The sequence below is a fragment of the Microcaecilia unicolor genome, chromosome 3, assembly GCF_901765095.1.
Source record: "Microcaecilia unicolor chromosome 3, aMicUni1.1, whole genome shotgun sequence".
NCBI lineage: Eukaryota > Metazoa > Chordata > Amphibia > Gymnophiona > Siphonopidae > Microcaecilia > Microcaecilia unicolor.
The window spans coordinates 381,300,270-381,317,600 of record NC_044033.1 but is presented as its reverse complement, the minus strand read 5'-3'; the positions used below and the strand labels follow the sequence as shown (position 1 = coordinate 381,317,600).

Below are 17,331 nucleotides of genomic sequence, written 5' to 3'. Positions count from 1 at the left end.
CTCCCTCCAAGGCAGCACAGGGGCTGCCAGACTGGAGGTGAACTTCTCAATAATGTCCCTATAGGTCTCTTCTATGTACCGCTCTGTTTCCCTCAGCTCCACCAAGTCTGCTACTCTAGCCTCAAGAAACATACCAGTTCTCTGAGAGCTAGGAACTCTTTGCATCAAGCACACACATATAACCGCTCACCAACTGGAAGATAATCATACATGTGACACTCAATGCAAAAGACTGGATATCACCCCTCTTGCTGCTGGACTGCTGTCTCTATCTTAGTATTTTGAGTTAGAGAGAGAGCGCATATCTGTAAGCCAGTCGGTCAGTATTTGTAAGGCAGCCAGTCAAAATGTTGAGATTTCTTGGTCAGTACTGTTCAATGACAATTGAAACTTTGCACAAAATAACAAACTTCTCTGTCTGTTTCAGGATGGACCAGGATTTTATACAACTAGGTGTCTGGGGCCAATGATGGCTGAAGTTATCAGAGTTCTTCAGGTTTGTAGATGCTGTGTGTTTATGCATGGATTATATAAAACCAACAAATAAGCAAAAATTCAAAAAGGAAAGGTTACAATCACACTAGATCCATACAACCTAATACAATAATAAATAGAAAACAGCTTAGAGGTTAATCCTTCACACCAATGCTTTAAGCCTGCAGTAATTATCGGTCTTTCAAATTGCTTGCCCTTCATGTCCATATGTTTTTTCTTCTCTGGGCAGGAAGGAGTGGATATTAAGAAGCTGGATGCCCTTTCTACTGGCTTTGGCTTTCCTGTTGGTGCATCTACTCTAGCTGATGAAGTTGGCATAGATGTTGCTACACATGTTGCTGAAGACCTTGGTAAAGCCTTTGGAGAACGCTTTGCAGGTGGAAATGTTGACCTGCTAAAGGCTATGGTAAACAAAGGGTTTTTAGGTGAGTTGAAAGAACCAAAAAGGAAGAAAAGCCTAGAATGGCATGCTAATGGAAGTGGTGAAGGCACGCAGTTTAACAGAATTTAAACATGCTTGGTATAGATATAGAGGGAATTGATAGGATCAGGGTTAAAAGGTTAGGTGAAAGATGACATTTTGGGGAACTGAGGTTGGTTAAATTGTAAAAATTTAACTTCAGCTACCTGAGGAGTGGCCTAGTGGTTAGGGTGGTGGACTTTGGTCCTGGGGAACTGAGGAACTGTGTTTGATTCCCACTTCAGGCACAGGCAGCTCCTTGTGACTCTGGGCAAGTCACTTAACCCTCCATTGCCCATGTAAGCCGCATTGAGCCTGCCATGAGTGAGAAAGTGCGGGGTACAAATATAAAAATAAACCAGTAAAGAACTAGAAGAAAACTGGATTGTCTGATTAATTGGCCCTTCTCTAGGGTTAGAGAATTTCCTCCATGACTTATTAGCCAGCGATGACATGTACATCACTACTTCCCTCACCTCCCCAATAATTTTTATAGCACTACTACCCAGCTTAAGGACCTTAGGGCTAACTGAAGGGGTTGTGGTACTCTTGGCTACTTTAGCTTTTGTGCCCATCTCAAGGCATGAACTGCAGCATAGAGGCCAACCAAAACTGGGATTCTTGGTTTCAACCAAAACAAATGTGCAGCCAGAATTTGCTGATAAGTTTCGGCTGAAAACGTATAGTACATGCCAGTTTTCAAGTTAAAAAAAAAAAAAAAGAACAAGCAGTGGGGAGTGTAGGAATACGCTCCTGCTTCTATGAAGGGCCTGCCAATGAAACAGGCCTTCAGCTCCTTGAGCCAGTGTCTCACTGTCTCGCCTTTTAAACTGACCCTAATTTGAGAGAGACAAGATAGCACTTTCTAATTGATTAAAATTAGGACAGTTTTTAATCATAAAATTGGGTGTAGAAAATCATAATGTTAAGATGAGCTAAATAAAATCACTTAACTGTTAGTCTTCTTGTTTTATATGTGTTTATTCTAAGCTGTGGAAAAATTAGAGGTTTTGAGTTGTAAAGGAATATTAGGTGGGATTTTAGGTACAACTTGACTAAAACCAGAAAGGAAACAAAATGCATTGATTCAGGGAGGTTGTTCATATAAACGGAACTGTAAGCCAACACAGAGTCTAATTAGCAGTGGAGGAGAAGGGCATAGATTTTTATTTTTATTTCATTTGTACCCCGCGCTTTCCTGCGGCTTACATAGTAACAATATAAAGAATTACAAAGTCATAAGAAGAATATACAATTTGTTGTAGATTTTGTCTGCTCTTAAGGAGGAGCATGGGAAGAATAAGAGGTAGTGTGAAGCTGCAGCATAAATGCACTTGTTGAGAATTTTGAACTGAATAGAGAAGGGTATAAGGAGCAGATGTAGTGCCGTTAGAGAGAGGTTAGCATGATTGTTTCACACATTTGTCACATGGCTAAATTTTGAATAGACTATTAAGTTGGAGAACTTTGAGGAGGAGATGAGAGGGTGGATAAGGGTCTTGGTAGTATGTTTGTTTATTTATTTGTAACATTTATATACCACATTTTCTCACCCATTACCAGGCTTAATGTGGCTTACAAGAAAGGAAATTCTTTAAAATGCCTCATTTTAGTGTATTAAAAGCACATGAGGATTCCAAGATGGCGGCAGCACTTCTGTGAGGCTCACCCTTCTTGACAGAGATTTGACGTTTGCTTATAATTCTATATGAAGCTGAAGAAATCAAAATTGGCAATGTGTCTGTGCATATAATTTATCAGACAATGTCTTATTACTAGGAGGAAAAGACCTCAAATGTTCTTGCTAGGCGGCAAGCATACATGCTTAATGCCAGCTCATCTTGGACTGTGGTCATATCATTGGTCAAAACCTTCTATTCTCCCCCACCCTCCTAAGCACATTTTCTTCTGTTCCAGGCTACATTTTCATTTGTATGTAAGTTTCATTAATTTGGTTTTGGGCTGGCCTTTAACTGTTTTAAGTCCCTATTGACTGGTATTTGTTGTTTTCAGTGAATCTGGTAGCTAGGATTCTCACATGTGGCAATATCCATGTTCTTCTTGTCCACGGAGAAAGTAAAGTTATTCACTTGTAGCAGGTGTTCTCCAAACAAATTCCTCAGGACTGTCACATTGAGAATCCTCTTCAAGGCAGTAGTGATACGTGAATGTGTGGACTGAAGACCACATTGCTGCTTTGCAAATCTCGATCGAGGCTGACCTCAAATGGGCTACTGGTGCATTCTGGCACTGACATTGTGAGCCGTAACATGGCCCTCTAGAGTCATCCCAGTCTGAGTGAACGTGAAGGAGATGCAGTCTGCTAGACAATTTGAATAAAGTGTATTTACTGATGGCTGATCCTGTTAGGGTCAAAATAAAAATAAATCTGGTTGGGCTGTCTGTGGACTTTAGTCTATTCCAGATAGAAATCTAAGGCTCAATTTGCAGTCCAAGGTGTGCAGTGCACTTTCACCACATGGCCTGTACCATTTGATGCAGGCCCAGTGGACCCTGGCTTCTCGGTGGCATTAAGTGACTGGAAACCTTGCGATTGTCATCTCCATCACTTCAGAGTTAGCAGTAGTGGACTGTTGGGCCCAATTTGATCCTAGAACTCCCATTCTAATTTCCTCATCACGAGATGCTGACAACGGATGCATCCGTGCTTATGTATATTGGCTCTACACTCAAAACCTCTAGTTTGCTCAGGAGGCTCAGCTGCACATCAGCCTGGAGCTTTGGATCATTTGGAACGCTCTAAAGGCTTTCAGAGATTGGCTAATGTGCGAAATTATCCTGACAGAGACAATCAGGTTGCGATATACTATGTCAACAAGCAGGAAGGCATGGCCCATAGACACATCACCCAGCTGGTTTCTTTTGACCTTAACAGGATAGGGGCAGCCATCCGTAAATTTGCTTTATCCAGTTGTCTTGCAGACTACATCTCCTTCACTTAAGCCCAGGATGGGCTGATGTTAGAGGGTCATGGCACAGCTCACAATGTCAGAACTGTGGCTGCAGTAGCCCACTGGGTAAGCCTTCACTGAGATTTGCAAAGCTGCAATGTGGTCTTCAGTCCACACATTCACATATTACTGCTGCTTTGATCAGGATTCCTGATGTGACAGCTGGTTCAGTCACAGTCCTGCAGAATTTTTTGGCTCTTAGAATCCAACTTTACCTTCCTTGGTCTGTTTTCTTCTGTTCCAGGCTGCAATCTTCATTTGTACATAAGCTTGGTTAATTGATTTTGGCTTGGCCTTGCCTGTTTCAAGTTCCTATTGACTGAATTTGTTTTCTATGAACCTGGTAGCTAGGGATTCCCACATGTGATAATGTCCACATCTTGCTTGTCCCCAGAGAAAGTGCTCAGGTGTTCTCTGAGGATAGCAGGACATATATTACCACATACCCTCCCACCTTCCCTAGGTGTTGTATTCTCTAAGCTTTTTAAAGTCAACTCCTAGTCCTGCACAAGCGATGTGGGTGGGAATACATGCATGCATGCACATACACTTGCAAGCATGCACGCACACACACTTGCAAGCATGATTGGAAGCTTCCAAAAGCATCTAGAAATAGAATGCTGGATAGTGTTGTGGCCATGTTCCATCAGATTATGTCACCCACATGTGTTAAAATGTCCTAAAATGTCCTCAGAGAATACCTGCTACAAGTGAATAACTTTACTTTCCCTACAGGTGCAAAACATTTATATATGGTTTTTCATTCACAACAGAAGTTTTCTTCTTCACCTCTTAGGTCGCAAGTCTGGTAAAGGGTTTTACATTTATCAAGCGGGAGTCAAGAACAGGGCAGTGAATTCAGGTGCTGAGGAAATTCTGGAGAAGTTTAAGCTGGTAGCCAAACCTGAAGTGTAAGTAAATTAAAGATATGGACTGCATAGCTTGGGGGCAAATGGTGCATATGCATTGCTTGGATAATTGGATGTCAAGTGTGTGCCTGATCATTATCAACTCTAAGACTCTTCCAGAGTTAACATTGTCCAGACAGAAAATAATTGGCTTGTACATGATTCAGAGCAGCTGATTGGTCAGCCTGGTGCAATCTTTACATTCTCTACGATCTTATATAATCCAATAACTCTTATCAAGCTGGTTAATATGGCAGCCTGTTGAATGGTGATGTACGTAAAATATAGATACCAATACCATAAACAAATTTAAATACAAATGCTTAAGATATGATGGTCTTGTAATTCATGTAACAGATTTAGCATAGAGTATGTTCCCTCAAGTACTGTTATAAATTATAATCATAGGTCCATACAAATCCTTGATTTTTAACTGTTTTTTGGATATAAAATTCTGTTTAGTAGCAGATTCACTGAATCACCAGACCTGGGGTATTTCAATTAGTTGTGAACAAACATTTTGCTTCAGGGATTACAATTACTGAGTGATCCACAGTGCATACAACTTCAAGCATCTAAGTAAGGTTTATTTGTTGGATGAGTGGATTACTTATTGCAAGACCTCACAGTGGTGATTAAGCAGGAAGGATGGATTAAAGTTGGGTGATTCAGCAAGATAAGTGATACCAGTGTGTTGAAAATCATAATTTATTTCTTAAAAAAAAAAAGGTTTAGAAATCAAGAACTTGTATAGACCTGAAGTTAGTGTGTAACATCATTTGATAGCTTATACTCTAAGCAAATGCTATTATGAATGATGATCCAATAATTCATATAAGAGTATGAGCATTTAAATTAGGTTTGGTAGCAAGGTATATATGTACTATATTCTCTTTATCCTTTACCTCCAGAGAAGCCCTTTTGTGTTTGTTTGTTTTTTTTAATTGAGCATTGCATAGTGGTGATAGAAAGCTGAGATATTTAACCTTGCTGCATCATTGCAATTTCTGCCCTTTCTATTCTGCCAGCACTTTTATACTTTGATCAGTAGATTGAAAGTTCACAAACAAGATCCCATAATGAAAGAATAGTTCTTTTAATGGGCACAAATTGGCCAGATAAACATGGTCTAAAGGGAAAGGGAGATTTTAGGAGATTTAACTTCCTAGATTTTGGATTAGCATGGACAATAGTGTCAAAAAATTTAAATAAAATTGTGGACAAGATGGAAGCCCGCAGTACACCATAGGATAAGAAATATACAGGCAAAAAGGAGCCTGCTATCCAAACTGTAAAGAACAATTGGTAAGGAATCGCTGAAACCAAACAGGGTATGTATCAGTAAACCGAATCCCCTGTAATCTAGAAAGAAGGAGCAAAGGATCATCAAGATTGAAAGCAGCACTTAGGTCTAAACTGCAGCAGTAACATATCTTTGCAGTTTGCATTCATCCAGGGAAGTGAGGATCTTATTAATATAGCCACAAGGGCAAACTTGGTACTTTGACCAGCCCTAAATCTAGATGTATGGGGTGGGAAGTCTATTAGTGAGTCACAATTTTAGAAGTTGCTTTACTCAATGCATTGACTTTTCCGTTGAATGTACTAATGTATTTTTCTGTACATGGTCTGTCATCAGGGAGTTTGAACTATTTTACCTTTACTCCTGGGGGAATTCTGCACAACCTAGAATTGAAGAGTCCCCGCCTGTGCAGAATTCAGCACCATCAGCTGTCCTTCATTTTTTTTTCCTCTCCCTGCCCTGGTCGTGCAGCAAGAGGAGATAAATGGTTGCACGTTGGGCTATGTCCTCCTCCCTGTTCCTCCTCTGCCACACTAGGTCCAACTGTTTGTTTGAACCACATGGGTCACCGTATAGTAACATACTCAAATGAATGTCACTTAACCCTCATTGCCTCAGTTACAAAATAAGTAATGCACCTGTATATAATGTGTAAACTACTTTGAATGTAACCACAGAAATCTCCATTCCCCCTTAAAAGATGAACTGGCCATGGAAAGATACATTGCATCTTTTCTTGGCTCCTTTTTTTCCCTGATGCCCTACCCTGTACATTTCTTGTTTTTCTTGGTGCACAAGAGGCAGAACATCTGTACAGGCAGTCACATCATTTGTTGACTGGACACCAGTTATCCTTTTACTCCTAAAGGTTTAGAATATGTTTGTTTATTATCTTTTATGGACTGTAATTCATAAAATATCAAAGCAGTTTATAATCTCATAAATGAAAGCAATTAAAGTGGAAATGTAATAGAAAACAGAAAGTGATATAGCTGAGCATAGTATAGTGTAGAGCTCTCCCACGCAAAGCCCCCTCAATTCCATGAGTTATCAGAAGCCCACTGGAAGAATTAGGCCTTAAGGCATGCCTTTAAATTTAGACAGAGGTCTCAAGTGAAAAGTAAAAAGCTAAGTCGCAAATGGACTCAAGACGAGCTTGACAAAGAAAAGGTACTACAAGCAGTTTATTATTAGAGAAGGTGCAGAGAGTTATCTATATATATAACAACTCACCCTCAATGTTCTGAAGACAGTGACGTCAGTGAAGCCAAGCCCTGACTTCCTTCAAAAAGGTTCGAAGGTTCGTGGTGGTGAAGCCACCAAAATCGCTCTGGGCCCCGCCCTTGAGGGCGGAGCAATGGCAGAACAACGAAGGGGTTGGCAGGAGGGAGGCTTGGCAGGGAGGGAGGCGAGGGGGAAATCGCTACGGGCCCCGCCCTCGAGGGCGGAGCAATGGTAGAACAACCAAGGGGTTGGCAGGGAGGGAGGCGGGGGGTGGGAAATCGCTACAGGCCCCACCCTCGCGTCAAACATCATGACATTGCGGGCAGAGCAATGCCACAACAACGAAGGGGTTGGCAGGGGGGGTGTTGCCGACGAAAACCTTGCTAGCGCCAGTTTCATTTGCTCAGAAACGGGCCTCTTTTACTAGTGTGGATTAAAAACATTGAATAGGGAAGCTGGCTGACCAGCACTTCTGACTTGAAATGCCAACATTAAAAACTTAAATTTTATCCTATAGGCCACGGGTAGCCAATGATGGGCCATAAGTGGTGAAGTAGCATGCTCACTGGATCTGGAATTATGAAGGAGCCTAAATGCAGTCTTCTGTACAAGTTGTAATTTAAGGGTATTCAAATGTATGCCATTATACAAATAATTACAGTAGTCCAAATGATTGACAAGTTCATGAATCAGTATCTCCTCTTATGCCACATTTTCCACATGGAACTATGAAGCACCATTTATGAATGCCATTTATTACAAATGGCCTTCAGGCTTGCTGTGACAGCTGAGACCTGTCAGTACATCATCTGAAACTTGATTGTCACTATCATCTGAGTGAACCTGTAATTCACAGGCTTATTCACTTTTATTATTTGTTGCATAATCTTTGCAAGTGTGGAAAAGAAATCTGTATTGTTTAACTTACCGTGCTGAGACTGAGCATATGCATGTGTTCAGCTCCACAGATGAGGATATCCAACTGCGCCTGGTAACACGATTTGTAAATGAGGCAGTATTGTGTCTTCAGGAGAACATCCTCAGTAACCCAGTGGAAGGGGACATTGGGGCTGTTTTTGGTCTTGGATTCCCACCATGCCTTGGAGGTAAGCATACTGAAACTAGATTACTTCTGCCTATTTATTCTAAATACAGCTTAGCCACAAATGTCAGCATTTGCTTGTTTCAGTCAGTATGCCATAAGATAAAAGTTTTTATAGTTACCATTTCTTATCATTCCCACCAGACCAGTCCAGCAACAGACCAATTGCTTGCAAGCCCTGCCCTATAAAGGGCACCTTGCAGCCCAAGCTCAACAGTTACTCTCTTATCTCCAGTGAATGGTGACAGGCTCACTGTGCAGGGTTTTTTTTTGGGGGGTGGGGGGGCTAACTTTTTATTTATAGGATTCTGTGATAATTCCAAGACCAACAGTTTTTGTAACAGAAAAAGACAGATCTAAACAATGAACAAGTTACTCAGTATAAATGAAAAAAAAATTCTTTTTATTTTAATCTTTTAAATCTGTCTAACATTCCACAATTTAGAGAGTAGATGAGGCTTAATACTAGGAAAAGAGTATAAGGGAAAAAAAGAGGAACATTCTATTAAATATTAATTGCAGAGTAGAAGTAGACATCCAAACTGCAAATGCTACAGAACATGGCAGCCAGCCTTTTTTTTTTTTTTTACTAATCAGAATATGAAAGACTAACACTGCTGTTTTGTCAGATTGCACTGGCTGCCTGTGGAAGCAAGGTCTGTCTTTAAATTGTGCATTTTTATTTTTCTTACACTATATGGTGATACACCAGCTTATATGGAAAATCCAATTTTTACCGGATTGCAATAGATTGGAAACAGCAAGACGCATTTTAGAGCTATCATATCCTAGCCTGAAAGGTGTATATGTCTGTTTTCAACCACCTTCCAATATCAAGCTGTTAATTTATAGAATCAATTACCAGTTAAAATTAGGACGGTATTAGTTATGGTGTGTTAAAGCTTTTTTTTATTCTCAAAATACATATTAGATGAAAAGTGATTATTCTAAATAAATTTGTAGCTTCTGGAAATGCCCAGTTTTTCCTGTAAACTGCATAGAACTCTTTTTGGGGTAATTGTGGTTTAGAAGAAAATGAATTAAATCTCTGGAGGATGGATATCATTGGTAGATTTAGAGTCCAAAAATGTCTTTAAATGATCAGGATCAAAGAAAATATATTTCACTGAATTGAGTTTAATAACAGTTATATGGATAATTTAGCCAAAATAAAGCACCTAACTGTTGAACACGCAGCCTTAACATCAAAATTTGTTGGTAACACTTCTGTGTCATCCTTGCCATATCAGGAAAAGCCCTTACTTTACATCCAAGAAAAAGAGAGTATGATAGTGAAAGAAGAGCCTCAAGATCCAGTCATGGTCCAGGACCAAATCAAGAAACAATCAAAGTTGCTTTTTTAATATCAGTCACTTCACTCTCAATAACTTGAGTCAAATTCAAAAGATCATATGAGACATCCAAATCAGTAGTAATGGCACCCTCTAATGGTTGGTCAGTTTCTTTTTTTAGCAAAGGATGGAACAAAGTATATTCTCAATACTGGTAGATAAGAATTCTCTGGTACTCAAAATGTCACCCTAATATTTCTTAAAAGTTATAAGAAGTGCTTCAGCTGGTACTTTTGGAAAATGTATAAATCTTAAGGTTTTATGCCATTTAATGTTACTAAGTTCTTTATTTATAATAGAGCAATTTATTATCTTTTATCAAGGCCCAGTGTTTCTCATCTACTTTAGTTTCCAAACAACCCATCATTTCCTGAACAGTTGTAAATTTTTGTTCAAATGTAGTGGCCTTTATAGACTCGCCAGAAAAATGATGTGAAACTGCTAACAGCTTTTGGGACAGAGAGATGCCTCCATACTAGCCATACCATCCCAAAGAGAGTTCACTGTTACATCCAATGGCTTTTGAGGAAAAGAGGACCAACTTAGGGCAGCATGGAGTTGAGAGAGGTCTCCACCTATGACAGCCACTGTCTCCCGTTCCTCTCCAGCTTCAATGCCTCCAGACTTCTGGGCTTCTGCCGAAATAGCAGCCAGGGCTGTCATCTCATCTGGCTGGGCAGGCCCTGCTGAAAGACACCCTATTGCCTGATGGGGTCCTGGGATCATTCCCTGTTCATAGCCTTGTGATGCCAGCATCAGGAGCAGACTCAGAATTTCTGGGCTGAGTGTATGTTGGCCTTTAGTGGGGGGGAGCCGTTCCTCCAGGCAGGTCTTCAGAAAGAATTAGTGTTGGGTTCCTTAAATGTTCAGGTTGCGGCTTTGACTGTTTCAGGGACCAACTATAGAAGAGCAGAAGAAGTCTCTTGTGGCTTACCCGGATATCGTTTGCTTTTTGTGAGGAGAGGGCTGCTTGCGGCTTTCCTTTTTGTACTCCCATGTCCAGAATGGAACCTTAATTTATTCTTTGGGCTCTTCAGAACTCTCCTCTTTAACTACTCCGGAAGGCCTTATGCTATAGACAGCATTCTTGGTGACCTTTGTGTCTGCACATAGGGTTTCTGAGCTTCAGGCGCTCTTGTCGGGAACATAAGAATAGCCATACTGGGTTAGACCAATGGTCTATCTAGCCCAGTATCCTGCTTCCAACAGTGGCCAATCAGGTCACAAGTAGCTGGCAGAAAGCCAGTTAGTAGAAATATTCCATGCTACCAATCCCAGAGCAAGCAGTGGCTTCTCCCATGTCCATCTCAATAACAGACTATGGACTTTCCTCCAGGAACTTTTCAAACCTTTTCTTAAACCCAGATACCACTAATCTCAGTTACCACATCCTCCGGCAGTGAGTTCCAGAGCTTAATTATTCTATGTAAGTTTGGAAAGAGTGAAATCGTTAATGCTACCCATAGTACACCACTCAGGATTCTATAGATCTCAATCATATTCCTCTCAACAGTCTCTTTTTCAAACTGAAGAGCCCTAACCTCTTTAGCCTTTCCTCGTGTGGGAGGAGTTCCATCCCTTTCATCATTTTGGTCGCTCTTCTTTAAACCTTTCTAATTCCGCTATATCTTTTTGGAGATACAGGGACCAGAATTGAATGCAATACTCAAGGTGACGTCACACCATGGAGCGATACAGAGGCATTATAGTATTCTTGGTCTTCTTTGCATCCCTTTCCTAATAATTTCTAGCATCCTGTTTGCTTTTTTGGCCGCCGCCACTGCATACTGGCCAGAAGATTTCAGCTTATTGTCTTCAGTAACACCTAGATCTTTTTCTTGAGTACTGACTCCTAGGAGACTGTAGCATCAGGTAATTATGATCCGGATTATTCTTCCCAATGTGCATCACTTGCATTTGTCCACTTGTAAATTTTATTTGTCATTTGGATTCCCTTTCTTCCAGTTTCCTAAGTTCTTCCTACAATGTTTCACAATCTGCATGTGTTTTGAGAACTTGAGTATTTTATGTCATCTGCAAATTTAATCACCTCACTCATTCAGTTTTCCTAGAAAATTTTAAATAGGTTAAATTGCACCGGTCTCAGTATCAGATCCCTGCAGCACTCCATTATTCATCCTCCTCCATTGAGAAAAATGGCCATTTAACTCTACCCTCTGTTTTCTGTCCAATAACCAATTCTAATCCACAGAAGGACAGTACCTCCTATCCTATGACTTTTGAATTTTCTCAGGAGTCTCTCATGAGGAACTTTGACAAAAGCTTTCTGAATATCCAGGTACACTACATCAACCATCTGACCTTATCCACATGTTTATTTACGTCTTCAAAGAAACGAAGCAAATTGGTGAGGCACTACTTTACCTCGCTGAACCCATGCTGACTCTGTCCCATTAAAACCATATTTGTTCTGTAATTTTATTCTTATAATAGTTTCCACTTAAGTCAGGCTTACCGGTCTGTAATTTCCCAGATCAACCCCTGGATCTCTTTTTTTTTTTAAATCCACATTACATTGGCCACTCTCCAATCATCAGGTACGATGAACAATTTTAACAGGTTACAGATCACTAACAGCAAATGAGCAGTTTTAAGTTCTTTCAGTACCCTTCAGTCCAGTCTTTCAGTCAGGTGATCTATCACTCTTTAACTTGTCAGTTTGGCTCAGTACATCTTCCAGATTCACTGAGATTCTGTCAGTTCCTCCCATCGTAACCCTTGAAAACCATGTCCCGTACAGGTAGATCTCTTAATCTTCTTCTCTAAAGACCAAAGCACAGAATTCATTCAATCTCTCTGTTGTGGCATTGGTCCTTCCTGAGTGCCCCTTTTGCTCGTTCATGATCTAACAGTCTCACAGATTCCCTCACAGGCTTTCTGCTTCTGATGTACCTGAGAGAGATTTTACTGAGTTTTGTCCCCATGGCAAGTTTTTCTTCATATTTGCTTTTAGCCGCCTTTATGCATCTAGCTTACCACTGCTTATGTTGCTTTTTATTTTCTTCATTTGGATTCTTTTTTCCTTTCTTTGAGGCTCTAATAGCCTCTTTCACCATCACGTTTTAACCACACTGGCTGTCATTTGCTCTTCTTTCCATCTTTGTAAATACGTGGAATACATCTGGGCTTCCACGATGGTATTTTAAACAATGTCCACGCCTGATTTAAAGTCTCTACCTTTGGCAGGTCGACCCTTTCATCTTCTTTTTAACCATTTTCCTCATTTTGTCGTCATCACCCTTTTGAAAATTGAATGCTACTACAGTAGATTTCTTTAGTGGCTTCACTCCAGATATCAGCTCAAATTTGATCCAACACTGTTATCTCTTGTAACATGCCCTGCATTCCCTAAGGACTAGATCTAAAATTGCTCCTCTTCCTGTCAGTTCTTAGACGCTGCTCCAAGAAGCAGTCATTTATTCCATCTAAGAATTTTACCTCCCTAGCGCTCCCTGATGTACCATTTATCCAGTCAATATTGGGATAATTGAAATCACCTGTTATTATAATGTTGCCCAGTTTGCCAGCTTTCCTAATTTCTGTAAACATTTGTTCTTCTGTCCATTCTGTCTGTCCTGGTAGACGGTAGTACAGCCCTACCAGTATACTCTTTCCTTTCACACATGGAATTTCTATTCACAAGGATTGCATGCTGCTATCTGCTTCATGAAGAATATTTATTTTGTTTGACTCAGTTCCCTCCTTAACACAGAGGTCAACCCTCCCCTCCAGTTTGATCCACTCTTATCATTGCAATATAATTTGTACCCTGATAAGTGTCCCACTGATTGTCCTCCATCCACCAGGTCTTTGAGATGCCTCTTATATCTGCCTCTTCATTTAGTGCTATATACTCCAGCTCTCCCATCTTATTTTTTTAGGCTTCTAGCATTTATATATAGACACTTCAAATTGTGTTTTTTTTTTTCTTGCATCTGCAAGCTGCTTTGATGTTGATGGGGTAATTTACATCATTTACAACACTCCTGGCTTTCTTTCATCATTTTTGAAACACCTCTGTTGGGATTCCCTAAATGCCGGTCTTTCAGTAGTATCCTTTGAGGATACTATACACCAAATCATGCGCCCCTGAGGACTGTTGGCTCCACCACCCCACCCACCAGTGTAGTTCAAAAGCTGCTCTATCTTCTTTTTTTAAAAGGTAGCGCCAGCAGCCTGGTTCCATCCTGCTTAAGGTGGAGCCCATTCTTTTGGATCAGGCTCCCCCTTCCCCACAATGTTGTCCAGTTCCTAACAAATCTAAATCCCTCATCCTTGCACCCTTGTCTCAACCACACATTGAGACTGCAGAGCTCTGCCTGCCTCTTGGGTCCTACGCATGGAATACGGAGTATCTCCGAAAGTGCAACAGTGGAGGATCTGGATTTCTGCTTTCTACCTAAGAGCTTAAATTTAGCTTCCAGAACCTCCCTCCCAGATGTTCCTATGTCGTTGGTACTCGCATGTACCAAGACAGCATCTCCTCCCCAGTACTATCTAAAATCTTATTTAGGTGACGCATGAGGTCTGCCACCTTCACATCAGGCAGACGAATGACCAGCCAATCCTCACACTCACCAAACTATCTACATGCCTAATGAATGAATGCAGTTCCAACAGTTATTTTCAGACTGCAGAGCAGCAGATACGTTCTGCTCTAGACCCTCTCTTCCAGGCAGCCTGCAGGGGAGAGAGCCTGGAGCAGGGAAGAAAAACAGATACTTTATCCCTAATTCAACCCTTCTGCTTTTATTGCTCTTACCGTGGCCTGCCCCTTCCCTCCGCTCCTTAGTTCCATTTCTTTTTGGTCTACAAATGTTTGTTTGTTGTTTTTTTATTGTGGCTTATTAATTGCCTTTATGAAGAGATTCACCTAAGGCGGTTAAGCTCTGTAAACAACCTCACAGAAACGGAGAGAAATGAAGGCAGACAATGTCCTATCCATGCCATCTACTCTCCCTTCCTCTCCTTTAGAGGTACTATGTACTTGTATAGAAACATAGAAAAATGACTGCCAATAAAAATCATGTGGCCTCATGTAAAATTTAGTAAATCTGATTCAGAAATACATAATTTGTTTTACTAGTTGGACATTTCAATGATTTCACATACAAAAGCTAAAGGTCTCTTATGTTGGGTTTGTTAGATTTTTAATTCCTGGCCTTAATTTGTGGTTTAAGAGCTGCTAGCCTAGCAGTGCCACTCTTTGTGTAGGGATACCTCTATACTACAATTGCAGTGACTCCTAATCAATAAAACCAGCAAGCGTAGCTACAGCTCTTGAAGTGTGTCATATACATAATTCTGCTGTAGAATTGTTACTGATCTTTTTGACAAGGTTATGAGGAGTGATCTTCCCACCAACACGGCATAACCTACTGTGTTCTCACTGTGTGTGAGAAGGGCATAGAATTAAATAGAAAATAGGGCCATGTTTGATAAGATCCTAATGAGGAGAGCTTGCATGAGAGAAACCTAAAACAAGTTTTGAGCATAACATAAAACAAGACAATTTTTGAGCACCACGGACTCTTGTCATGAGAGATTTTTAAAATGTACATATGGATTGTTCCAAACAGCCCCTCAAGCTTTTAAGGACTTATTTTACAGTTGCTATTCTCTTTGATTTATTTCTCATTAACAGGTCCATTCAGGTACACGGACTCGTATGGAGCTAAGCAGCTGGTGGACAAAATGCGGAAGTATGAAAACATCTACGGAAGCCAGTTCACACCCTGCCAAATGCTGATAGACTATGCCAAGAGTCCTGGCAAGAAATTCCACAGCAACTAACTCACTGCTGAGTTGTCCTCAAGATAAACTAAACATAAACGGGGCCAAGAAGGCAAGAGGTTGAGCTCTAGAGAAATTAACACACAAATAGTCTCAAGTGCAGTGATTTGGGTATGAGTCTAGAAATATTGATAAGATTTCTAGCTTGTCTGTGCCTTAGCTGATGAGGTGACTAAGGTACTGATCTCTAGGCCCTTAAAGCTTTACTGTACTGTGTAATTTTGCACTTAACATTGTAAAAATGGAAAAATGTAGGGTGCAGTATGTTCCGGTTCACAACCCACTGTGCAGAAATCAAGCACACCTGGGATGAGGCCATTGCAATTCAGCATTTCAGTGCATTTTCAACATTTATAACAATAAACCAAATTGTTTTGAGGTAGCTGCCTTTTCTTTGCCCTGTTTTTCTGTTAATTCTGTGAAGCACCCTTGCATACCTGTCTGTGATCCACACCGTTAAGATGTGACGCCAATAGTTAGGCACGATTAAGATTTACCTCGAATGTTGTTGGTACTTTTGTAAGTTTTCAAATTTTCTCTTCCTTCCTTTTATTCTTTATCCTCTGAACCTTCTTACCCAGACTAGAATTTGCTTTTCAAGAGCATCCGCTTCTCTTTAGCTACATTGTAAGAGACTTGTGCCATTACAGCCAATTTATTAAATGTTTACATTAATGCGCATATAAGAAAAATACAACTTTACAAACCTTTCCTATCCATAATTTGTATATAATTTTGTTTGAGATTTTATATTTATTTAAGTGATTTAGAAACAGAAGGATATATGGTTTCCAGGCCCTGTGATTCCATGCAGTGGAATGTAAGTATAATAACTTGATCCAAATCTAGGGCACTGTGCCAGGATGAGATTATTGGATGGTGCCTTATACAATTTATATTTTTATATATAGCCTGATTTATAACCTATAGTAATTTTACTTGTTAAATATTTAGTGCACTGTTGGGTGCTGCTAGTTGTCCTCCTGTAGTTGCCTATTGATTCTTCTGGGCAACATTTGATTTCTCCTCTGGGTGCACAAACCTGCTAGAATCCAGCAGAACTGAATACAGTTGGGAAAGGAATATTCCCTTTCACTACGGAGATGAAAACAGTAATTTAAGCTGACTGTTAACGGATGGATGGCTTTCCTTCTTTATGTATTTTAACTAAATAGTTTTTTTTGTTTTGTTTTTTTTTTATTATTGTACACCGCTTTATCTTTGAAGAAACTATGTAAGCCACATTGAGCCTGCAAATAGGTGGGAAAATGTGGGATACAAATGCAATAAATAGTAAATAAACCATAAACTGAGAGGTCAATATTCAGCACTGCTGCCCGTTTACATGCATAACTTATACAGGTATTGTTAATTACCTGTTTTCACTTGGACATATACGTTCTGCAGCTGAATTTCACTGCTGACCACATAACATTTTTTGCCTCCCTTGCCCTGCTCCAAAACATACCAATTTTCTGGATGACTAAATTTAGTCTTTCTACAAATAGAAAGCCAAGTTTGTCATAAACTGTGATGCATTTTTAGAAAACTATTTGACTTGCGCTGCCACTGGCGGCATTAGTACTTTTAGAGGTATATCACAGAAAATACCCAGAAGGTGGAGCTGCACAGCAAGAGCAGATGGCAGCAGCTGCTGAATGTAGAACTGGCACATCGTTCAAGAGAATGATAGCGCTTAGC

General features: G+C 40.2%; 1 protein-coding gene across 1 annotated transcript; it reads left to right on the top strand.

Annotated features, from left to right (window-relative positions):
* Window positions 1-429: 429 nt before the first annotated feature.
* Window positions 430-15,650, top strand: LOC115467007 (trifunctional enzyme subunit alpha, mitochondrial-like). The gene is made up of 5 exons (XM_030198638.1): window positions 430-496; window positions 725-920; window positions 4,724-4,838; window positions 8,323-8,468; window positions 15,482-15,650. Exons 1-5 carry the CDS (start codon window positions 467-469, stop codon window positions 15,628-15,630), a joined length of 636 nt encoding a protein of 211 aa, XP_030054498.1. The 5' UTR covers window positions 430-466; the 3' UTR covers window positions 15,631-15,650.
* The last annotated feature ends 1,681 nt before the right edge of the window (window positions 15,651-17,331 follow it).

What these genes read in the sequence shown, in the direction of transcription:
- LOC115467007 (XM_030198638.1), top strand. Translation starts at nt 467, where the DNA reads ATGATGGCTGAAGTTATCAGAGTTCTTCAG. An exon ending in CTGGTAGCCAAACCTGAAGT is followed by an intron (nt 4,839 to 8,322) that starts GTAAGTAAATTA and finishes GCATGTGTTCAG; the next exon opens with CTCCACAGATGAGGATATCC. An exon ending in ATTCCCACCATGCCTTGGAG is followed by an intron (nt 8,469 to 15,481) that starts GTAAGCATACTG and finishes TCTCATTAACAG; the next exon opens with GTCCATTCAGGTACACGGAC.